The 26384-nt window shown below is 38.9% G+C and overlaps 1 protein-coding gene across 4 annotated transcripts in view; it reads right to left on the reverse strand.

The window, feature by feature from the left end:
• Positions 1-26384, reverse strand: part of LOC147169752 (multiple PDZ domain protein) — a 51498-nt gene that overhangs the window by 14555 nt on the left and 10559 nt on the right. For 2 of the 4 annotated variants that reach the window (XM_086083277.1, XM_086083275.1), the window contains 16 exons: positions 24917-25130; positions 24558-24632; positions 23916-23995; positions 23321-23467; positions 20293-20478; positions 20017-20178; positions 19342-19551; positions 18247-18408; positions 12819-12942; positions 10064-10262; positions 5131-5364; positions 3019-3189; positions 1918-2095; positions 1674-1784; positions 770-835; positions 367-438 (listed from right to left, as the gene is read on the reverse strand). In XM_086083277.1, the coding sequence (XP_085939403.1) occupies positions 367-438; positions 770-835; positions 1674-1784; positions 1918-2095; positions 3019-3189; positions 5131-5364; positions 10064-10262; positions 12819-12942; positions 18247-18408; positions 19342-19551; positions 20017-20178; positions 20293-20478; positions 23321-23467; positions 23916-23995; positions 24558-24632; positions 24917-25130 (2391 nt within the window). The remainder of the gene's footprint in view (positions 1-366; positions 439-769; positions 836-1673; positions 1785-1917; positions 2096-3018; positions 3190-5130; positions 5365-10063; positions 10263-12818; positions 12943-18246; positions 18409-19341; positions 19552-20016; positions 20179-20292; positions 20479-23320; positions 23468-23915; positions 23996-24557; positions 24633-24916; positions 25131-26384) is intronic. The other 2 variants (XM_086083278.1, XM_086083276.1) reach the window with 2 other exon arrangements.

Here is a 26384-nt window from a genome sequence, read left to right on the forward strand (position 1 = left end):
GGGAGAAAAACTGACGCCCGGGATGCATTAATGTGTGATATTTCAATGCACGCTATAAATAACATGAAAGATGACCAAAATCCTGCATCACTTTTTGAACACCGTTTACAAATGCATGCAAACTTACTTCAAAAGAGCACAGTGTTTATTCTAGCGAGTTATGAATCTCCATCAAAGAGCGAAAACAAAGGGATCGAACAAACAAGGTAGCTATGAGGGACTTTGAACAACAAGGGCTCTATCCACAAATACGTTCCTTAATTAAAATTTGGGGAAAATTGGCTTGGCACAGATGCAAATGTAGAGCTGCTTTTATTTAGTATCCTGATTATCCCCAATGATGCACACACAAAACAAGGTACTAACCTTAAATGGAGTAGGAGTGAAGGGGTTTGTAGGGGAGAGACTAAGGAACAAACCAGTAAGATGCTGCACATCCTATGATCATGAGGGGAGACACATAGATGCCAGCTCTAAATGCATCATCACCATAAGAAAAAACAAACAAACACACACAACATCTCGCCAAAGTATCCTCATTTGTCAGAGACGTCATGTAGGAGTGAATGACTCATCACTATATACAGCGGCCCCCAATACGCCACAGTCCCAAAAAAAGTGTGGGAGGAGAAACATTACATCACAGCCTGCCTTGAAAAGTTATGGTTGAGAGATTAAAGCAGATACAAATAGCTCTTTACCAAACTTCTTTCCAATAACATTTTAAAGACACGACAAACATCACAGCACTGACAAAATGAGTTTTTACCTGGCTGCTGTGTGAGTTGCATGGCAAGCTTGGAGTTGGTCTTTCATGGTTAGGAAGCAAAGAGGACTATGGGGAAGAAAATAATCATAATCATATCGGATGGATGGCTGGTGGATGGACCGATGATGGATGGATAGATGGAAAGATGGATGGATGGATGAATGCCTGTATGGATGGCTGATGGATGGATGCCTGAATGGATGGATAATTGATGGGCGGATGGATGGATGCCTGAATGGATGGATGGATAATGGATGGATGGATAGATGGATACTTGAATGGATGGATGATGGATGGATGGGTGCCTGGATGGATGGATAATGGATGGATGGAAGCCTGGATGGATGGATGGACGCCTGAATGAATGGATGGATGCCTGGATGGACGGATGGATGCCTGAATGGATAGATGGATGGATGTCTGAATGGATGGATGGGTGCCTGAATGGATGGATGGATGGACCGATGGACGCCTGAATGAATGGATGGATGCCTGTATGGATGGACGGATAGATGGATGCGTGGATGGATGGATGCCTGTATGGATGGCTGATGGATGGATAGACGGATGGATGCCTGAATGGATGGATGATAGCTGGCTGGCTGGTTGGATACAATAACTATAGTGGATAGCTGAATCTGATGAATCTGCTCATCAACATACTAGTAAGTAGTACATCTAGTATATATTAGTAAAGATATATGTGTACAAATGACACATGTCAGATTTGAATATTAATATCATAAATATGGACAAATGTAGAGAGAAAAGTAAAGGGAATGATAAATGAATGAACTGGAGCCTCAAAGGACTCCACTGTGACACGACGTGGTGCATGCAGTGTGATAAATACTTAATAGATTAATAAGAAGCAAGCAGTATTATACTTTGACGTGCAGTCTACCTGTCCTCGCTGTTGTCTGGACTGAACCAGCAGGTCCACACGGTCTCCTGCCCTGCGAATAGCCTCCACCGCCTGCTCATGGCTGGCATCGCTCAGGTCTACACCGCACACCTTTTGGCCATAAACACGCAGCATTGCTGTCAATCAAATGCACTTCATAGCCATAATGTTAATTATGCGACACATCTCTCTCTCTTTCCTCCTCTTTCTCTGCCTGAAAGTTGCCTCTCACACACAAACATACCTCCAGTATCCTGTCTCCAACCTGGATGGCGCTCTTGTGTGCTGCTGGGCTATCAGAGCTGATGTGCTTGATGAAGATGCCCCTCATCATCTCGCCACCACTCAGTCTCTGGCCCATGCCTTTGCCTCCCATAATGCTAATACCGAGGGACTGCCCTTGAGCCCGAGTAAGCGGCACTCTATAACGCAGTAAAAAAAAACACATGCACAACATTATTGTATAGTGATAAATCCACCAAGCGTATAGTACCGTACTGACGATGGGAACCCTGTAGGACTTTGTCCACTTTTACCAAGATCAAATTCAACCCCATGAATATGAAAACACTTTTTATTTCACAGTTAAAGAGCAATATTTATCTATTATAATAAAATTCCGATTTGCAATAGCCGAGGGAGAAGAAATGGTGAGCATGAAAGCAAAGCATAAATTTTATATTCAGGTGCTCTAGTTTTATGTTCATATGTAATGCAATAGAAACTCAAAAGTTGACTTGCTAATTGTTTGAATCAACATCTCGCAGAGGTCAGACTAGAGTCAGATAGCAAGTATCTAAAAATAATTGTACATTTCCAGCACTTTATAAAACATTTAAGCACTTTCAAACATTGAAAAGACCCGCAAGAATGCCAAAAATGTGTGTGAACGGTGTGAATGCATTTCTCCCGTCTGCCTGATGGAGGCCTACTTGGCTTGAAACAGTACAGTGAACATTTACAGGAAGGATAATTAAGCCAGCGCTATTTATTTTCTCTCTTTCAGCTTTCTGCATTCGCCGCCTTAGGCTGAGTCTTACAGATTAAGTCAAAACAATAGAATATCATACCTGCCGAGGGGAGACGCACAAAAGCGGCTCTTTGCACACAGTGCAAGCTTATGTGATTTATCCAAGTGGGATGCAGCCATAAATACCATAAGAACAGCTTGAGATGGGCTTTAGTAATATATGTTTAGTCTGCAATGTGCTTTGAACATAACCTGAAGACGCTGAAGGATAGAAGCCAAGAGGGGTGAATAAAAGGAAATCAAAACAAAAAAATAAATAAAATGTGCTGCATTGTAATGGGAAGATTCATTAAATAGCTTGAACGATTCACTGACCTTCTAGGTTGATCCCAAGACACAGGGGTGCGAGAATGAAGATCTTCTGCCTCTTCATTCCCATCCACCTTTATCAGCACTTTACCATCCACACCATTTTCCTCCTCTATCTCTTGCCCATATGGTTCTTCCTCCCCCTTTTTGTGAAGTTGAGATTTTGGGCACTGATGACTGAAGAGAAACATAAAAAAACAAAAACAATAACCACTGAAAGGTTAATTGCTGTACTTTTTATGAAGAAAATGAAAAGAAAATGCATTAGCTCCTTGACCAAACACATTTTAAGAGTCTGAGTCAATTTCTGTGATTCAATATCTCAATAATATTTTCAATTTTTAAATGGAAAAATAGTAATACATATTTTAAAGGCTAAATCACATTTGCGTAAAAACACGGTTTTCTTAGGCAAATTTTTTTTTTGCAATTAAAAAATAATCCTAATCTAGTACTACTTTTTTTGCCCCCCAATAAAACAAAACTGCACCTTTCAGAGTGGCCTTTTATGGTGGGCAGCCTAAGGCACACCTGTGCACTAATCATGGTGTCTAATCAACATCTTGATATGGCACACCTGTGAGGAGGGATGGATTATCTCGGCAAAGGAGAAGTGCTCACTATCACAGATTTAGACTAGTTTGTGAACAATATTTGAGAGAAATTGTGATATTGTGTTTTAGATCTTTGGGTTCATGGGAGCAAAAACAAAAGCAGTTTATATTTTTGTTGAGTATAAATAAAGAACATGAAAAATAAGCACAAAAAGGAACATCATTTGAATAATAAAAAAAAAAACCATTGATCCTAATGACAAAATTCAAGGATATCGCTGGCGTCATGCGGTTTGGCAAATTTCATATTTTTTATTTTGGTCAGTCCACATGTGTGAGTGTTATTTTTACAAATTATTGACCAATCTAAAGTGTTGAAAATGTTTTACTCTCTTTGAGGATGCAATGTTAATTGTTGAACAAACATGTCGTTTTTGGAGTCTCCAGAAAAGTTACGACGCCAGCGCTAGGCAGCAAGTGTATACAATTCGGGCTCAATCGAAACATTTGGATTATTTTGCATTGAGCTCATGTTCTTTTTGATTTATTGATGAAAAAGAAAAAAAGACAGATTTTTTATTTTTTTTTTACTTTAATCCTGCCACTTTGGTGGGCCCAGTACTTTAGCTTCAAACAGTCCTTAAATACTCAATTTTAGCCAGTCTGGTCACAGTGAGGTACTGTATTTGTATGTGTGAGAAAGATCTTTTTCATGAATATATTTAACGGTGGAGGGTTGTATTAAGCCTGTTGAGGTGAGTGATGGTGTTGCTATTTGCACACCATGAGCATATAGCCCGTTAGCTTACACTGAAGTAGGCTGAACAAATAGTTCCAATAGGTGAGGCGAGCATCCAAATGGGAGAGCAGGATGAAGGTAGGAAGGAGAGGGGAAAATGAGGCGAGAGAGGGACAACCAGATAGAAAAAGCACCGAGACAAAGTATTGAAAGATGGCAGTGAGGAAAAGGCTGCAGAGAGAAATAGGAGCGAGGCGGGGGGAGGAGGGGGCGGATGGAGGGAGAAAGAGGACGAGTCAGGGAGACGGAGTGAAAGCGGGGACAGACAGAAGCGAAACAATTCATTTTCGCTGACAGTCAGCAATGAGATCCATAAGCGAACGGCTAAATATAACTCAAGAGATTCAACATGCAGGCGGAGAGAGTGAGGGAGAAAGACAACGAGAGAAAGACACACACGGGCCACGAAGGATGGAAAGGAGAAAATATGGACTGGAGACGGGCACCGAGCATACTCATGGATAGGGGTAATTAAAGTGTCAGATAATAACTCAGCGCATTAGCACGAGTGAGACTGCTGGGAAAGTGAAGATGTGCGATGCGTTACACTCATAAATTCCTAAGGTGAACACGTTAACGAATTTACATTCCCCATAATGTATAGCTGCACATTTCATAGCCTCTCTGCAGCAAACATATCAATATGTGATAGAACAGCAGCCTTGCGGGCCAATAAAGTCATAAAGCTGAGACAGGTTTATCTTACACTGGGTCGGGATTAGGTGAGCGTGAATAATAGGCTGCGAGCTGTGGAGCTTACATTACCTCAAGTCTGGATCTGGACTCTCACTAGGGAATATGGCCGTGTCTTCTAATAGGAACGATGTTTTGCCAGGGGTCACATCTGGACCTGGGCTTTTACACAGGATAGGGGATCTGGCCAACAAATGTTCTGGTGGTGTGGGGGAGGGAGCTGGGTCTTCTAGGATGGACGCCAGTGGGGGAAAACACAGTCGGGCACGGTGCTCATCCACCTGATGTGCTGGCACATAATTGATACTAGGAATGGAGGATGGGATGAAAACATAAAACAGTTACAAGCAGGAACGTACAGTACACGGATGGACGAGTTACATAACAGGGTCCGACATTAAGCCTTTTTGAGTGGGGGCTCAAGCCAAGTTTGACCAAAACAATACTTAACAAAATGTATCATTCTATATATTTTTCCCACTTTTGTTAACAAGATAATTAAAACCTAGAATTTTTTTATTGTATTAGATCAGATGTAATATTTGAGAGTAATCGTGAGTTAACTAGTGAAGTCATAAGATTAATTACGATTACAAACTGTAATCGCCTGACACCCCTAATTTGTAATAATCTTTTCTTTAAGAAAAATAAAAGGATTATTTAAAAAAAAAATATATATATATATATATTTTTTTTTTATTATTATTTAAAAATAAATAAAAAAGATTATTAAAAATTAGGGGCGTCAGGTAATTAAAATTCTTAATTGTAAATAATCGCATGACTTCACAATTAATCACAAATTTTATGTTCTAAATGGAAAAAAATGCTTAAAAAATTGAATTAGTTCAAATTAATTTATGACGTCTATAGCCGTTAATTAGTTTAACTTTTTTTTTCACTTTTGTTAACAAGAGTATGAAAACCTAGATTTTTTTTAAATTGTACATTTAGAACAAATACAATTTGTGATTAATCATGAGTTAACTAGTGAAGTCATGCGATTAATTACGATTACAAAATGTAATTGCCTGATGCCCCTAATTTTTTATAATCTTTTCTTTTTTGAAATCGTGTCAGGCGATTTAAATTTATGATTGTAATTAACTGCATGACTTCAATAGTTAACTCACTATTAATCACAAATTTTTATATCTGTTCAAAATGTACAGTCTTTTTTTTTTTTTGGTTTTCATACTCTGGTTAACAAAAGTGGGAAAAAATGTTAAACTAATAGAAATAGTTCAAATGAATTTTTGACGTCTAGAGCCGTCAATGGCAGTGAATGAGTTAACTGCATGACTTCAATAGTTAACTCACTATTAATCACACATTTTTATATCTGTTCTAAATGTACAGTAATTTTTTTTAGGTTTTCATACTCTGGTTAACAAAAGTGGAAACAATTTTAAATTGAATTGTTGACTTCTATAGCCGTCAATGGCAGTGATGAATGATATCTTCTAAAACAATAAATGCCTAACTTCTGATACACTTCACAAGTATGCGATAGAGACAACGATAATTTCAAAATGTTTTCAAATCTTCACTTGTACAAACATGCGTCATGTTTATTTAACTCCAGTTGCAAGGACACATCAAACGCTCCCGCCCACTTTACTTCCCTTCTGCCAGCCAACACGCCGTTTGAATCGGCTGAACGGGCCAATTTCCTGCTTCCACTCATGACGGCAAATTGAATATGTGGCTACTAAACTGTTGTGACGGAGCCATGTGGACAGCCTGGCTTGTCTCAGGCAGAAGCACTTCTTATAATGGCAAGCCTTCACCCTTGCATGTCTGTCTTATCCTGGAAGGCTCATCTGCCTTCACTCACTTCATTTTTTTATTTTTATTTTTTTAAGCCTTCACTCACTTCTAAGTTCGAAGTCAGGAGGCGGCAGTGTGAGCATGTGCAGGTGTGTGTGCTCAACTTCCGTGCGCATCCATGGGTCGCTATTTAAAACGTTCCTTTATTCCGAACAGCGGTGTTCAAGGTGAGATGAATTATTCAGAGATTTTTTGTTTTTTTCAAAGCAGCAAAAGGATGTTTTGGGAGGTTAGGCCATTCAAGTGATGCACGTGTGTACAAGCAAACATGAATGAGAGAGGTTGAAGGGAATGAGTGAGCGGATGTTTCTCAGGGCCAGCTGGGATGAGGGACATCTTTAATCAGAACGGCGACAACTGCTAGTGCAAGTAAAATTGTAGTGAATATGCTTTTAAGAACAACTTGAATGGCAAACTATCATTGCAGCGTTGAAAACAAAATAGCGAATAAGATAAAAAAATTCAGTTCTAGTGTGAGGATAAGCAAGGAACCAAAAGTCATATCCTATTGATAATGAAGCAACCAGAAAGCTCATTATGTGTTCTTCCTGCCTATAAAAAACACCTCTAGGTGAGCAAATATTTCCCCTTTCCAATACACTTTTGCAACCTTTATTTAGCCAAAGTATCAATTTTACATTTGAACAATATCATGGCAAACTACCAAACAAAAATGTCAAAAAATGTTTATGAATCCTAAAATAATGATGCTCTCGTCTCAATTTACTCACAAACTGAATTTTTTTTAATTTTAAAATACTCTAAATCCTCTGATTTCAGCATGTCAACAGTAATTTTTCACTGATTTCTGTAGTTCATCATGAATGCAGATCTTCTGTGTTTAATTAAATTAAGACATTGCTGTCTTTACTGTGAAAAACAATGACCGAACTGGTAACATAGTACAACATCAAACACCCCCCCCCCCACACACACACACCACACACACACTTTTTAATCACTATACAAATACAAAGTCCGAAATAAACACCAATCACTGGTTAATAAACAGTAATCAGGGAAAAAATTATTTTGTACACTTTATTGCAAAATTTTAATTAATCCGATTAGTTGATTAATCGATAGACTAATCAATCCTAAAAATATTCGATATGTCTTAATATGTGTTGTTTAGAAATTGTGTTTAATAAAGACTTTTAAAAAATTATGGTTTTGATACCCTGGCCTAGCATAGCTATACAAACCCTATGTATGAACATTTTTGGCGAACTCTGCATTTTCCTTACCAACTGTGTTTTGGTCTATGAAAAAGTCCATTAGAATGCAAAATAATCTAAATCAGGCCGATGTTTTTCTTACAGTGAATATTAATAGTGAGATCAATCTATGGTCCTTTCGATTGTGTTTTGAAGTTAATTCTTAGCTGCACGTTTATAGATACTAATTTTATGTTTGTGAGCTAACATTAAAAATAAAAAAAATAATAATATTACAGCATTGTTATTATAATATTGTGTTGGTGTATAATTTAACAACAGTTTGTGAGAACTCTACATAAAGCCAGTGATGATGCTGGGAGACCCCGTTAAAAGTTTATTATAGCCACCTTAGTAAAACTCACGCAATCAAACCTCCGTAATGGAGCAATATGTATGAGGTCATTTTATTGTGACCGTTGGTGAATGTCAGGATGTAACTCGAGCACTAAATGAGGAAGTTAGCACCTGCTTCTTTCTTACAATGACAATAAAAACTGAGCATTGAAAGAAAGTCCCTGTGACTCAAGGGAAGTGCATGCTGGAAACGGAAGAGCCTTTTCCTGTGTTGCTAATCTGAACCTTGAGGTCATGTTCGATCATACTTTTTGAAGAACATATTGAAACTGCTCTTGGTTTTTCCACTTCAAATATATTTCTCATCTTTGATCGAAGAGGTCAGTTTTAGTCAGGCATTCCAGCAGAGAGAAGAAAATGTGTTCATATGTTTTGATTCTTCATTTTACAGTTTGTATGTATGATTTAATGTGAATCACTTTGTGATTCTCTTTCTGTGAATAGTGCTGAATCAATTTTATATAAATAAAATACACATTACTAACTTATTTAGCTTGGACTGCTTAGTAAAGACAAATGTCCACTTTTTCAAACCCATATGCTATTTACTGGACTTTGTTAAAACGTTAAAAATATCAGCGTGAACTAGTGCTGTCAATGATTAATCACCCAAAAATTATCGCATTAATCATGTACTAACGCAGATTAATGTTTAAGTGGATGGTTACGTTAAAGATAGCACAGGTTGTGTTTGAGCAATAAACATAACTACATGCAATAAAGTAAAGCCTTAAAAAAAAAATGCATATGACATTCAGAATATTTGTTCATGTCAAACTACTGGGATCATTTTTTTCCATTTTAAATTATGCAAGTATACCTGATTAGAAAATGAGGAGGATGAGAGTGTGCAGTGGATCAAAAAATGTTGAACACATCCTCATAACATTAAATGTCAAAAAAATTAACATATAACCGATGCTCTTCAAATTCGGCGAGCAAAAAATATTGATAAAAAGCCTTTTTAACTCATTCAAACCCAAAAACGAATAAATACATTGTTGTTTTTTAAATGATTTGCCCTTCACTCCTAAACACGTATTTATTTAAATGTTTTATGCTAAAGCATGCAGAAGGCTTTGATGCAGCTTCTGACCTGAAGAGATCCCTTAAAGCAATGGTAGTTATTACAATAAAACGGCCAGCAGGTGACAGCAGAGTATAAGAGATCAGCCAGGGCAACAAAGCTCTTTTTTCCCAGTGTTTTCAACAGATTTGTGAATAATGATGAAACTTAGTTATATTCTAATGCTAATTGCTGCTAAACGGAAACAGAAACAAATATAAAATGTTTCCCTCTTAAAAGAAGATACTCAAATCTTTCTTTTGGTAGGTTGCATGTTTTTATAGCAATAGAACACAATATTCTGTGGGCCTTGCAAAATCAGTCAAAATCCAGTAGAACAGCTGGGAGCAAAGGGGGTTGCTTCAGTGAAAATGGCTGTGAGTGAATGAGTTGGTTAATCATGATTAATAAAAATTCTAAGATGCGATTAATCTGATAAATAAATGTAATCATTTGACAGCTCTAGTGTGAACGCTAATAGGCCGTGAATATGAAAAAAAAAATTGACGCTGTAAGACAGTGATGCATGCTTCACCTGAGCTCCGGCCCAATGACAGAGTGTCTACGCAGCATTGACCGGGCCATAGCGTTGGTCAGGTTGGACGTAGATTCGCCGTTGATCGCCAAGATTGCGTCACCAACCCCGAGTCTGCCATCTTGACTGACAGAGCCCCCGGGGGCCACACTGCGCACCAGCATGCCTGAGCCGTCCTTGATGGCGCTCACCGACATCCCTGCCAACGTGCATGTGCGCACACACACACACACACATACAGGTGAGCGGAGGGTTGACCAAAGCATCTTTTGAGCACATGCCAAACAGACAGACAGTTGTCCAAACAGACACCTGACATAAGTGGCATAATCAGCATAATCAAGACAGACACTAGGCAGATTAGCACACAAACACGACTAGGCATGCTTGACATTCACATAGCATCAGTCCTCGCACTCGCACCTGTAGCAAGAACACCCACGCACACACCCACAGAGGTCATAGGTCACAGGTGACCAAAGGGGTAACACATGCTGGTTTGCACAAACACTTGACTAAGGCTTTATCAGGTGGTAGACTAGGCTGATTACAGGAGTGGGTAAATCACGCGCACGCACACACACACGCGCGCACACACACACGCGCGCGCACACACACACACACACACACACACACACGCATCACCGTCTAATGAAAGACATATCCACCACACTATGGTCGTACATAATTTGAAGCTGGTCAAAGAAATGACTGCTTGCTTTTGATCAAATAAATATTTTATTATCTTGCATTCAAATTACAATACAATCATAGTGCATGGGATTACAATGAACAGCTAGTGAAGTCGACAGGACAAAACAGAAGACACATTTCAACGACATGACAAGTGAAAGACAATGTGATGAATGAATGTCTCACAATACCAATGAGAGACTGACACAGATGACATTGCTTTTCAAAAATGATATTACTATTACATTTTAACTGCTTGTGAGTTCATTAAATTTACCGGTACAATAGGGCTAATATTTTTACACCACCCAAAACCAACTATAACGACACAAAAACATTTTTTTTTCTTAATGAGCAAGGTGACTTTAATTCAAATTCGTCAACCCCTTATCCACCTCCTCCAAATCACACAATCTATTGTTCAAACATGGTTGTACTGTATATGTTTGATTTCCTACAATTGACAAACTGACAACGCTAAGCAACAGGTTTGACTCTAAATGGCACCTAATAACATATGTCACAAAAAAAGTATTGTATTAGAGAAGTCACCTTACTTAAATCTTGCACATCCATCTCAAGATACGATTATGAATATATACTGTAAAGTCTTCTAAACTGTTTCAAGAAATGCATTTAGCTACACACTGAAAACGTACATATAGTGGAACTTCTAAAGCTGAACGTCTTTGCCAGCTATTAATTTCATGCAATATATGCCTTTTAAAAATCCTTCATTCATGACATAAGGCAAGAATTAACTTTTTTTCCCCTTGGATTTTATGTGTCATGATAAGGAAGAAAATTAGATGACCATAAAATGGTAAATGGAACTTGTAATGTAGGAAAATAGTACACATGTTTTTGCCCTGCCTACTCAGGTCTCTATGGCTCTTGCAACAATAAGTCAATAATCATGAAATAGCTTGTTTTGATGACAGTCATTACCAAAACACAAGCAAAAACTATTTGTAGTATTAACTGTATTGCAAGAAATCAATATAATGAACGACTACACTTTGTTTTCTTATGTAATATGTGGCACCATTAACTTGGTGGACTTTGTCTGTGCCCAAATACCCCAAATATTGTACTGTACTGTATTTACTTTGGCAGTTCTGATAGGGGTCGCCATAGAGTAAAAAAACGGGGGTTATGTTCCAGACCACCCCGACAATAAGTGAAATCCACGACAGAAAGACACTATTGAAATACTCCATAGGAATGTTTGTTAGCATTTATGGCACTTAGTTTTAAGTTTTTTTAAACACATTTTAAAATACTAAAAACATATTATATAACATCTACTATGTTCAGCAAGACCTAGATAAATTAATAAGATGAATACATTATACAGTGTAAGTGAGCTAGCTGATTTTGAAAAAAAAAAAACCTCTTCTTCTAAAGGTATAGAGTTGAACAATAGTGTGCTGCCCCTTGTGGCGCAAAGTGGAATTATACCCAGAAACAACTTACAATACTGAGATATTACTGGACTAAAATAAAATAAAATAAAAAATCTGCAAAATAGCGTGACCACAGACCTGGAACCCGTGATGATGGGAGGTTTACTGTACAGTATATTAAACAGGTTACATTGGCAAATATTTTAAAATTCTGGACTTAAAAACTATGTCTGCACTAAAAATCCCACCCCCCTTAAAGACTAAACAGTGATTTTATGCCTGATCTCTGATGGTTTTCAGCAGAACCCACATGTAAGTCTGGAGACAGAGGCAGAGGGTGAGCCCATTTCCCCGTAGCAGAATGTGTGTCTGTCACCACTTCATTTGTTATTTTTACGAGATATTAAACAACTTAAATTGGGAAAAAGAACTTGAGAACATATCTACAAAAGCTCGAAAGCTCAAAATGTCTGAGAAGTGAGAAATTCCAGCCATGCCATGTTATTATCGCCTACATTTGAGCATAAGAAGCACAACACTTCACCATTCCTCTTCAGGGTAGTCATCATCACCACTGCCTATTATCCCAATTAAGGCCATGCCTGCAATGTACACGCACCAAGTCACCATCACCATGAGTAAGACGGAGGACATACCAAGGCTACGGTTGCCCCGGACAACTGTGATTGTCTTTTCAAAGCTTGTGCGCCGAGGCAGAGGAGGGGCGGGCTGCATGTCGTTGTCTTCCTTGATGCCAAAACGCAGATGCGGCTGGACTTCCTGAAGGGATATAAATAGAGATACAATTCAGATACCTTTTAAAATCAATTGAGCAAAAGAAAATAAGAGGAGTGACTGACAATAGCGTGAAAAATGTCAGCATCGTGAGAAGTGACAATGTCACTTTCAATGTCAATTTCAAACCTGACCTATCTTGGTACCCATTAAGATTTGCCTATTCTGTAATTCAATGGACTTTGTTGATGATCTATGGATACACGGGCCTTTCCTGTAAATTACTCATCAGATTTTAGGAATAATCATCACAGTTTTATTGGACCAAAAATATGTGAGGATCATTCATATAAGAAATGAGGGCTTGCGCTTTAAAGTATGAAATCGTTTCTAAACAGCTTTTAAGAGATGAAAAACCGAAAAATGTAATTCCTTGTTGCGAGTTGTTACGTATACGCTGAGTAGGATTTTTGTGTCTATGGGAATACTTGTATTTTGGCTGCCTTGCTGATGGCTAGCTACGGCTAATGCCTTGCTGTTGACCTCTCATGACGTCCTAGCAACAAATGAAAGAGCAATGTTTCTCACAGATTTTATATCAATTTGGGTGGGTGGACACCAGGTGGGGGGCGGGAGGGACGGCGGAGGGGATGGCGGGGGGGACGTCTCTTGTAGCCTCACGAATTACGATCCACAAAGTGACGGCAAACTAACATTACATGCGGTATATCTGGTCGTGACACGTTTTATTTTATTTTTTTAATATATTTTCAATACATTTTCTTGAAAACTTCTTGGGTGGTGGCCAGTTTACTTGGGTTGCCCACTCAAGTATTAGCATGGTGTGGGAAACACTGAAGGGAGTTTGCAATATTTGACGCCGGACCTGACGGATAAACTCGTTTAAGGCTTGAAAAAGCTTTTCTCCTATTTGGTTGCTGTTCTTTATCCATCTCTTCATAAATGGAAAATAGCTTTCCTCTGATTAGTTAATTCTCGATTGTCTCTTTGTTGTGTTGGCTCCCTTTAAATTAAGCGAGTCACCGGCAGTATTGTGGCAAGCCATAGTGTATTCTGATGCCTGTAGGAAAACATTTTTTGCGTTTTTTTTCTCCTCCATGGTGACGCCCGGCGACCTTGCGGCCGCCCAGCGAGCACCCTGAGGCAAACACGGTTTCCGGCTGGTTCTCAGATGTAGTCTGATTTTTTTGCTTCAATCCATCATAGCAACGCTGCACGACCTGCAGCCGCCAGAGGGGACTGACCAATGTGTGTGTATGTGAGGCTATGTCGCTAAGTCCGAAAACATTTTTGTAACATGTGTGAAAGCTTACATTGACAAAGCCATTTTTCACGAAATGTGACCAAAAACAGCACTATTCTGGTTGCTCCTCAACACCTGTGAGGTCGGCAGCTAAGGCAAAGTTTTAGCTTTGCACAAGCACAAGCACACTGGCGCCGCTCAGTACAGTTGAATAGGTTAGTACTTGAATAATGAGTCACAAATGTACGATGCTGAAATAAAATCTGATTGCTTCTGTTAGCCTTTACATACAAACAAACAAAATATATGTTAAACTTAAAAGGAACCCCGACTGTCATGACAAGTTTGCTTTACATTATTTATTTGGTTGTTACTAACATAATTATGAGATTCATTTTTCAACAATCATTTCCACTTTAATACATTCTGTAGAAACTTTATTTGGACGTACACCACCATTGTCATTTACGTTGCAACGCATTCTGTGCGTAGTGACGTAAAATGGCTGCAGGTTAGGGTTAACCCTACAATCCTATTTTGATCTATGTTATACATTAAACAGTGGGGAAAATTGATACTGATATCATGGGTCCTATTTCATATTAATTCACTTATCTTAGCATAAGCCTAACCTATAACAAAGAATGCTGCCTGTACCTGACATTGTTTATTGAAAGAAACCATGAGGTAACTAATGCTGTATTCGAGGACGGTGGGAAGTCGGATTCATCCCACTCAGATTGTTCCATTTCAACCTCCAAGCCTGTGTCCAAATTCACAAGGCTGGGTCCTCCGAAGACCGAATTTGTCACTCCTGACGCGACTCGACAGCACGCACTGACTTACATATGAATAGATTGTCATATTGCTTGTCGGTAGCACATTGTCCGACAATCCATTCATGTGTAAATCAGCAATAAGGCCGTGCGTACTGTCGAGTCATGCCGGGAGTGACGTCATGCAGCCGACAAATTCGACCTTCAGAGGACGCAGCCTTGTGAATTTGGACAAAGGCAAAGTGTTCAAGGCAAATTTACAAAGATAATAGCATCAAAGATGGCGGATTCTGATACAAATTCTTTGTTGTTCTGGTTTACGCAGTCAGTGCAAATCATGTTGTGTTATGTGAAGTTATTTATTTTGAATAACTACATTAATGTCATAATAAATAAAAAGCTAATATGTTCATAATCATTAAATGATGATTTGTCATTCACTATCTGTGTCTCCACTATCTGTGTTTCTGACATCTCAGTTTTAAGCAGCGTTCCAGTGTACTTTTCCTGGTCGGAGGTCGGAAAAGCCAGACTTCCCCCGTCTTTGAATGTAGCATAAATACAAGCAAATTGATGACCTAAGAACACCTGGACAAGACACGAATGGCTGAGGGAGCGAATTGGTATACACAAGCGACCAGGTTGATGAGCACAGATGGAAACAAAACAAAAAAATAACGAGCAAGTCATGCACCTCAAAAAGGCAAGACATAACATGGAACCAAACTAATATGATCTAAACCAAATCATGGCAGTTTGTTAAAAAGGCCTTGTGATGGCCATGGTTTGACTTGAGAGCAGCTTCATTCAATTGTCACAAATTACTATTGAAACATTTATTCTAATTGGATTTGTGGAGAAGATATTATTCAACCGTGACAGTTTCGTAGTATTTTAATGCGTGCCATATAAAGGGTTAAACATTGAACTGTAGAGTGCTTGCACAAGATATTTGAAGATTTTGTCAATGCTATTAATAACCCAGCCGGTGTTTTTTTTTCCAGTAGTGTCTGCTTGGCAAATAGGAAGGTCTCATGAGAAACAATAGCACTAAAAGTGTAGGAATACAGCTGCTCTAGTAGACAAACATGCTCGCTTCAAGATTTTAACTCCAACAGTGTCCTCAAAAGCACAAGCAAGCAGGGCAAAAAATAATTTAAAGAGTAATAACTTCGCAGGGTGAAGGCCTCGGGATTGCTTCTAGGATGGAGCGCACCAACAAAGGTAGACTACTTTGGTCCCGGTGGATGCTTCCATAAAGAGAAAGGTGCAGTGAGGAGAAGTTCTTTGAACCTTCACAGGCAGCACTGAAGTTCAGACGCTACCTTTGCAACACCTTTGATGAGAAACCTCAGGGTGTGCAACTTAGCAGCTACGTGCGAGACAAGGGTAGATCATGTTCTTGTGTTGCACCGGGTGCCATCTCCGAACACGAGGCATGCACTTACAGCAAGACACAATTGCAGGCAATTAAGCAAAGTCCAACACAAAAGGCTGCGACAAGGAAGAAACAGGCCTTTGACATGGAGCACTTTCTCCGCACCTGTCGCAGTGATACCGATACAGCTTCCTCTAAGCGAACACTCAACAACAGACATGGCGATCTACTTTTAGCCATGTAATCAGTACTTCTTAGATGGAATAATGCTGGCTCTCAAGACCTGATACACTGAGCAGCCACATCATAATGACTTGCACCATATAACTAGATCCAGAAAAGAGCGGCTTCTAATATTTACACACTCCTCAAAATTGCTAGCTAGAAAATGCGTGTCCCATATCATGTGCAAAATTACAGTTTGATGCATGGGTATACACAGTCACCAACACTCACAGACATTTTTATGGTATTTACAAGATTCATGTATTTCAGTTGCATATAAAATTTACTTTTCATCATTGAATTACTTAAAATTTTACATAAACAAGCCAGTAAACTTTTTTTCCAGTCAAATGTAAATGAAACAATTAAGAATGAGAGTTATGTAAAATATCTAAAGTATCTAATAAATTCAATGTTTTGAACAAACAATAATAGATCTATGTAGAGGTATTAAGCATTGATAAATCCAGTGTGTTTAAAATATGATTAACTACAATGTATTTGAAACACTTATAAAGAGAATCGTGCACTTTATCCAACTCAAACAACATGAATAAAGTTTATCTATTTGCCATACTTCAAACAAGTCAATTTTTCACCAGATATTAGATTTTTTTTTTTACGTGTATTATAGGCTATATATTTGATAATGCAGCAAATTGTAGTCATATTCTATGGCGTTCATCTTGTGTACTTTTTAACTGAGTTTAAAGTTTCTTTTTTTCCCCAGACAAATTTTTTTTTTTCCAGTAAAAATAATTTTTTTGTCTGGGAAAAAAAAATAAACTTTAAACTCAGCCATATTTGAAGCTGTCAGGGACCCTGTGGCATACTTAAAAATAGAGCTATTAACTATTTACAAATGCAGCTAGGCATGCTGAAAAAGTCCTTCATTGTCAATTTCAAAAGCTGTTAACAAACAGGTTCCATTATGTACATTGCATGTGGCCCATCGACATATTTAAATATTTATGCAAACCTAATGTAAAGCATAAATGTTAACTAAATGAATTTCAGTTTATCCACAGCCTGCAATATATAAACTACCAGTATATTCATACGTTTTAACAAATGATTCATGATGATTTTAAGGAATCTAAATGAATACATTTTTTTTTAACATGATTTAAATAAAATCATCTACCCATCCAAATAGATGAAAATACTTAAAAATGAGCCATGATTCATTTTTCTGTGTATAGCTGACCAGTGATAGAACATTGTGATTTCCTAGGAATGTTGTAGAAGAAATCATTTAAAAAAACGTAATGTATATTCTTGCAGAATGTAAGTGTTGCATATTGATATTTATGTTTCACGTGTTGTTAAATGACTTATCAATATAACCATTGAGAAAACATTGACATTAGTCTATTCACATGAATGAATATCCATCCATCTATCCATTCATTTTTTGTACTGTTTATCCTCAATAGGGTTGCAGGATTATTAAAAAATAGCATATAATGAAAAGAACATTGAGAACATGTTTATAAAGTATATTCCAAAAGTGTGTATCAAACGTACGTGTCAAACTGGTAACCTTTCCCACTAATCAGTACCCAAGAAATAGCTCTCAGTTTCAAAAAGGTTGGTGATCCCTGCAGTTGAAAATGCGCAAGAAGCATAGACAAAACAAATACAGCATCAAAGTGAAACACCTGTCAGAGCCACTGGCTTGTTTAAGTGTTGTGCATAGCGCTTACCGAGTTGTTGTAATATGGCTGAACGTTGCTATCCGTCAGGTTGCAATCGTTGGCCTCGGCTGCCTCAGCTAGCAGAGTGACCTGAGAGTTGCTCTCGCTGTCATCGCAGGATGCCCGTGTGCTCCTTTCCAAGATGGGCGTCAAGCCGCCGCAAAGTTCCAACTGACAAAACACAAATACCAATCTGAAATGTAGCAGCTTATTACAAGAATATCCATGTATCCTTGTGCCGAAAAGTGCCAAAATAACTACGTATGAGGCTGGAGAAGGTGGCAGTAAATTAGACACCCGTCACTCCTCCTCCTCTTGCCTCTCCATTTCTAGTGTGGCTGAGCTTTGTGTTCGCCTCGGAGGGGCATTAAATATTCAGACGGCCTGTAACTGGACCCCGTGGTCCTTGTTACTAGGCCACAGTCCGAAACAAAAGAGAACTGTTCTTGAGAGTACACTCAGTAATTAACTTACTGTGTCTTGGATAATAAAATGTCACATACTGTGTGAGTCCCACAAGGCTGTTAGTTTAGTCGAGGTGTGTACGTCATAATTGATAGCCAATCTGTTCTAATGACAATATAGTTTTTAGCAGTTGCCATGTACTGTATGTAAACTTATGAGCCACATCTCTGGGTGCACACCTGTTATCATGACAGTTCTAATAGTTCTAAACCACAGGAACTACTTTTATTTAATTAATGCTTCTCTGACAATGTCATTAGATTTGACCTAATAAAGCGAATGGTACTGTCTAACATGGCCATCTGTCATTTTCCGGGTTTCTTCATTTATTTACCCAACTGTAGAGAAGTAATCGATAAGGAGCAATGGGGGTTATCAGAATGGTACTATAGTTGCACACATTTAATAATATTATTAAATAGTATTCATAATCAAATCATAAATAATAATAATTACTTAAAATGTTATCAATTGCAAAATAAAGTTCTGTATTTTCAGAACTACAGAATTAAAAACAGCCTAAGTGTCACATTAAAATGAGCTTGTAGTATTTAACAAAGTTATGGACTGGTAGTCTTGAGGCATTGTTTGCACCTAGCCTGGATTCAGTACATGGACAGTCGTTTTTTCCCAACATACCGGCAGCGGTTTGGCAACACCAATGAGCACAGGACCGTAACCGGTGGACTTCAGCACATGCACGGCATAATCCAGACTGGAGCCTTCCAAGTGGGTCTCATTAACAAACATGAGGCGATCTCCCGGGAGCAGGCGGCCATCTTGGTCAGCAACACCACCCGGCACCAAGGAGCGGATTACCAGCACTGTTTTAGTGGCATCCTCCGGATCCTGCAAGACAAGCATATGGGTGACGATACATGAAAGATTTCTACATCAGGCTTAAAAACACTGTTTTTATGTAAAATTTAAGACAGACCATTTATCTCTGATGTTCTTTATACAAACATATACATAATAGAAGCTTAGGCTTCATATTCAAGAGGAAATGTCCCCATTTATATTTATTTTTAATTGTGTTATCTGTGGGAGCATTCATGGGAATAGCTAACTTGGGTCGGGTTGTTTTGATCATGATATTTTTAAATTCTCTCAAACTATTTTTTAATACTGTGCAACTGGGGTTTAAGTTTTTTTTTTCTTTAGAAAAGTTTCTCTCTCTCTTTCTCTCTCTCTCTCTCTCTCCTTTTTGCCTTTTCTGTTTTCTTCACTGAGGCGACACTGTTGTTGTAGATGAGACTGCAGCTTATTCCTGTCTGATCTATTTTTAGAAAGGCTAAGGTCCTTGTCTATTACCTGGTAGTCCAGGATGCTGAAGCCCAATCCTGACTCCCCTTTCTCCAGCTCTACCACCTGCGCCTCTCTCTCCCACATGGCCAAAGGAGGTGACATAGGCGGCACACCGCGCTTTGTGATGTCCTCAGCCGTAGGGCAGGGAATAACACAGCCTTGGTCCAACTGGGAAAAGAAAAGAAAAACATAATTTCATATCCTGCTGTAGGAAAAGGAACAAAAAGCAGTCTTTCCGTTCTCATCGGCCTCTAACACACATCTGTCCATTCCTACATTCACCTTGTCATTGAACTCAGCCAGCAGCTCTTTCAGGGTGAGTTGGCCATCGTCCTCTTCTTCCTCATCGCTGTCGGGAATGGCAGGGGGTACAATGCGAGAACACACCAGGTAAACACAGATGGGAAGCTCCTTGAGGATGTTGACCACCTCTTTGTGTGTCTCTCCAATCAGTGGAATACCGTTCACCTGCAAGGAAGATTATAGACTATGTGCATGGGCCTTTTGTTCACACGCAAACTATTTCACAGGTGAAAGAAATGTCACTTTTGGTTAGAATAATTTCAGTGGTTGTAAATGGTTTTGTCTTCTGTTGCTGGTTTTAAACATACTTGATCAAATTCAGGGGTAATCCATTTCACACTTCAAAGTTTTAAGTCTTAGTATAAGTATTACTATAAATCAAGTATTAACCGTATCAAGTACATTATCAACATTAAATGTCATGTGTGAGGTCATTTTTTAGCAACACATTGTACACATAAATAATAATAGTAAATGTGTTGCTAAAAAATGTTGAACTGACCTCACACATGACATTTAATGTTGATAATGTACTTGATACGGTTAATACTTGATTTATAGTAATACAACATTATCCATTTCATGTACATTCTTTCCTATGAAGCACACCCTGACCCAGGGTTCACCAATTCTGGTCCTCGAGGTCCGGAGTCCTGCAGGTTTTAGATGTTTTCGCCCACTAGCGCACCTGATTCATATAATCAGCTCATCAGCATGCCTGATAATGATCCTGATCTTTAGTGTGTTGGTTGGCGGAAACGTCTAAAAAACCTGCAGGAATCCGGACCTCGAGGACCGGAATTAGTGAACCCTGCCCTAACCAACTGGAGTCAACGAGCAGTGTCCTTGAACCCAAAGTGTGTCAGCAAAGTTCAATGTATTCAAACTCAAGTATATAACTGTGACTTCAGTGCTCTGCAGTATTTCTTTCACATACTCTTATATACACCTATGTGTCAGTTTGTCTAGCAATGAGCATTATGACTGATGATGAGACCAGACTTGGTGGGGAAAGTCCTCACCGATGATGAGTCATGGATACACAGAAACGCTAACATCTACAATAGCAATGGTTTGAAATCGCCACGAAAGCAAGACGTCAAAGTCATGCTGATTGCATTCTTCTATGTGAAGTAATGTCGGGTGTCGAGTAAAAAGTTGCCCAAGTCGGTTGGGTCGACCACAAAAATTGGTCGACGCAAAAAATGCATGTGTCAAAGCTATTTCAATAATTTTTAAAAACATATTTGTGGCAGCTGGAAGTTGCTGGAACCAATGTTTCGTGTTTCCGCACGGACACTTATTGCCGACGGACTCCAACCGACTGTCACCAAAACACTACTATTAATGCTTCCTAGGATTTGTGGTCTCTTTAAAATAAAAAGGGAGAAAATGATCATCGCTGCTTGTCTGATGTTTGTAACAAAACAATCTGCGGCAAAATCCCTAAAGAAATAAAAGAGTTCTCATGAATTTATTTGAAACAGACACACAAATACAAGGCGGTATCTACTATGTTAAACATAAAGCAAGACTCACTCCTTCCAGGGCCGAGTAGTGTGCAGGCTAAGCCATCCAGCATTTGCCATAAGGACTATTACTAAGTGTGCAGTAACCGAGCCGATATAATCACTGAATGGGCATCATCTACTGTGAATTCTTCCCACATGACCAGTCAATTAACCAGGAAGTCTGCAAAGAGTGCTCAAGAAGATGCAAGAGCTGTGGCTGCTTCAACATGATAACGCAACAGCTCACAATGCCCTGAGCATCCCAGTTACTGGCTGGGAACAACACTGCCATGCTGGAGCAACTTACTCACCAGACCTTGTTGTGTAAGTCCCAACCCCAAGCTCAAGGGTTTTATGAGCGGAACCCTTTCTGAAGATTTACACAACATTAAGCTAGCCATGACAATGGAAAAATCCTTCCAGGAGTGCACAAAGGCGTGGCAGAGAAGGCAGACTTCAGGGGGAAGACATCAAAGGGGAAAACTTGCCGTATGTAGCTTGGAATTTAAATATTTCCTTTGTGATACCAGTCCTGGAACTTGTTTGACATACCTTATAGAAGGTATTCAACCTTGGAGATTGTACATTTGCACAAGTGAACTACAGTTAGAGGCGAGTCAAAATGTCAGAATGGCAATGTATAAAAGTTAATTCTCACATGCTGTTAAAGCTTTATTTCCCCATACGCATTCAAAACTGCTATGTGCAAAATATTTTCATACAACTCAAATGAAAGTTACTCCTAGTGCGAACCATGCATAAAAAATTTAACACTTGGGGTCAGAGAGTACAGATTCTCTCTTCAAAAACCTCGTACACGGAGAAATTGTGGGGGTTGGTTTTAAAATTGGAGAAGAAAATCAGCTTTGCTACGCTGGAATGGTGAGGTGAAGATCAAAGCATTGCTCTGTGACATAGATTTGGACTGCAGGAGGACAGCAGCGGCCCACAAATGGCCGCAGTATTCACGTGACTGTGGAGACCGGAAATGGTTTACAAATTCATCAGAGAACCCTCTCCACGAAGGACGAGTAATATGTGTGGGTTCATGAACCTGCTCAGAGCAGCCGTGGGAGTGCATTACCCCCCATCCCCCCCTCTCCTAAGTGCAGAAATGCAGGGCACACTCACACCCACCTTCTTATTACCACTTGGCCGCCTTAAGGGAAACTATGTGTTGGTTGCTAAACTACACTGTGCTCCTAAAAGCTGACCTAAATGAAATGTTCATCGTGATAATAATAATAAATAAAAAAAAAGTGCAATCCTAATGTCATGAACTCGGAAAGAAACATTTGCCAACTCAGTTTGAGGCTTGACAACTTTCATTGGCCTTGACCATGCTCTCTTCCTCAGCACACTGCCTGCATAGATCCAGGCAAGCTAATCACAGACCCATCCATCCATTTTCTAAGCAGAGTATATGTACTGTTCTTGGTCCAGCAGGACAGTTAAAAAATAAACTATTAGTTTATTTACAACTTCAAGTTCCTCACCTCCAGTATCTGGTCGTCAGTGAAGATCTTGCCACTTTGACCAATCGGGCCCTCGGGCAAAACGGAGCACAGGTAATGATGTCCAGCACGAGCTTCCAGACTGATGCCCAGGCCACTTGTCTCGCTGAAGCGTTCCAGCTGACAAACCTAAAACAGCAATAGTAAGAATTGAAACATTGGCCAATTCTGGTAGGTTTTTTTCCTTTAATTTGAATGAAATTATCACAATTTTGCTCATATCTATTCCATCATTTCTAGTGCAAACTATTCAATCAGGCAGTGGAAACTGCTGACTTTATCATCGGCACCTGATAGTAAAAATAGTATAAAATATTGTAAACATAGAGGGGTAATTGCCTACAAGCATAGTTCTTTCGGTGATAAAATTAGATGACCCTTTGACAGTCCTTCTCACAAAATTGAATGTAGGCAAATACGAATACAAGATATAACAAGGATAAAATATCGGCCAAAATAGGTTAAAAAAAAAAATAATACGGACATTTGCATGTGTATAAGTACAAATTGTATACTGAATTGAATGGAATGCTTTTTCGGTTTAAATAATGCATATATAATTGCAAAAAAGACATACTATGACTTCATATCTTGGTCCAACTGCATGTTGCCACCTCATTTTTAAGTCTTCTTCCTCTGCTGGTGTCAGCTGCACTCCTGCGAACAGACACACGTCCACATATAGCACAGCTAAATATGGCAATATACCACCTAGTGAGAATAAGTGGTACGGATAATGGATGGATGAGTATACCACTTATTCACATTGTGCTAGAATAGAAATCATTGAGTCATTATCTTTACTGTTTAATACAAAGACTATCTGACCTTGGGGCCATGCAGGATGTCTACACACAAAAGCCACTAAAGTGTGCATTATCACACCCACTATCAGATTTCTTGGCAAACAAATATTTTCTTGTGCTTGATCTTTGAATGCCTCAGAGCAATCAAAGCCTATTTAACAGAGCTCCCCAATCAAACCCAAAGATCGCTGTCTAAATAAAGCCATGTATGCAGGCAGGCTAAGAGGCAAATCATCTGGAAGGAGCTGAATGAGTTGGATAAACACATGATTGCACAACACTATAAATAGACTCTCATCAAAGAGTATGCTTCGCCGCCACATCGCTCTTCCACAAGCCTACTTAAGAGTATCAGAGCGAGTCTCGTCATCCACTTGCAGACTGCAGTGCAGCATAAGGAAACGGCAGCTTACCGTTTCTTGAATCTTGTCGGGGTCGTCTGTTAGCGTATGCTGCACGCCGGGAGATTTCACGCAGTGAGCATATTCCTGGGAGGAAGCGAGGATTTTAACAAACATGCATGTTAACACACAATGATTAAACACCCATGCAATTTATTGTGATGTATCACATGTTCTGGACAGAATGACAATATATTGTGCATGTTCAATAATAGCAAGTGTTTTTTTCTGATCATTTAAACTCATAAGCTTAAACGGAATCCAGGAATACATCGACAATGCATGTAGGACCTATGGGTGTGCTTCACCATCAAATCATATTAATAACGTGAAAAATAAACCAAGATTGTTATGCTTTTTCCACATATCACCTGTCTCATAAATCTTGTTTAGTCCCATTCTGTAGGGATTGCCCTCTTGGAAGCTGTGGGAGTGTCGGAGAGGCTGCAGTGGAGGGACCGGAGGCAAGATGTGACTAAGGCGGACGGCCTTCCTAAGAAGCCTCAGTCTGACCACAGGACCCGTCCGCCTCAGCACCTCCATTGCACGCTGCTCACTGCAGCCCTGCAGGCTCACCCCATCCACCTGGGGAAGGGACACACACAAGCAAAGGGTGACAGGAAGCAAGGAAGAGTCAGGAAAAGGAAGGAAAAAACAATAATGGAAATAGAATGAGTCTATTTTAGGGTGGAAACTGTTGCAAATAAGAACAAATATAACTTCAACCGTTAAAAGAATAAAGACACTCAAATTCCCCTTTACTGTAATGTCGAAGGTGTAATGCGAAGGTGCATGTCAGAATTGGAAAGACAATTAAGTACTAAATAATACAGAGGCTGATTAGGGACTATTGTGAATGTGTTCAGGTGAATGTGTTCAGATAGACATGTAGCACACAGATACGCCATGAGTGGGTGAACTTGTTGCTGCGATACATCTGCCCATAAACTAATGCAAGACTGACATTCATAAAGCGCCAATCGACAAAGTGAACAAAGTTAATGCCTCTCATTTTCCCATTCACACATAAACTAAAAAAAAATTGGGAACCAGATAGGCAACAAAACAATGTAACCTTTGTATGTAATTTTTCAATCTTATGTATTTAAATATTGTCAGTAATAGCAACACTCATGCATATACTGTAAAGTTAATTTTAGGGATAGACCGATTATTGCTCGCGAACGTAGCGAATTTAGGGTTCTCATCAGACTTTGTAAGATGTTCACAGACAGTTTTTACTTGTCGCAAAGACATTTCGAACATATTCAGACAAATGTTCATTGTCTGTGAAGATCTTCTGAAACCTTTTACAAACCCTGACGAAAACACAAAATTAGCTATATTTGCATGCATTTGTTCCTCAGTAAGATACAGGGAACATTAATTTATGGATTCATTTAAATTTCCTACTTTATACAAATGATGCTGACACTGATCCTACTGACACTCTTTATTTTGAAAAATTTAACAAAATTATGAAATGATGTTGACATTTTTGAAAACTTTGTTCACGGTAGAAAACTTTAGGGAACTATTTACTTACGGTAGTTTTTAATTTAGCCCAACACATGCTGATGACCCTGGAAGCTCCCTGCAGTTTAAAAAAATAACATTTTCAATCAAAGCTGTCAAATTCTTCATATGTTTAAAATGAAAAGAAAAAGGTTTAATTTTTTTTTTTTGGACGCTAATACTTTCTCTTTTACTGAAAATGAATATCGGCTTGAAATATTGGTTATCGGTTTCCTTGACTACAAATAATTGGTATCGGCCTCGAAAAATCCATATCGGTTTATCACTAGTTAATTTCATACTGAATTGTTGTTCATTCAACTT

This window comes from Leptonotus elevatus, chromosome 8, assembly GCF_054856555.1.
Source record: "Leptonotus elevatus isolate MCC_2025b chromosome 8, RoL_Lele_1.0, whole genome shotgun sequence".
NCBI classification, from domain to species: Eukaryota; Metazoa; Chordata; class Actinopteri; order Syngnathiformes; family Syngnathidae; genus Leptonotus; species Leptonotus elevatus.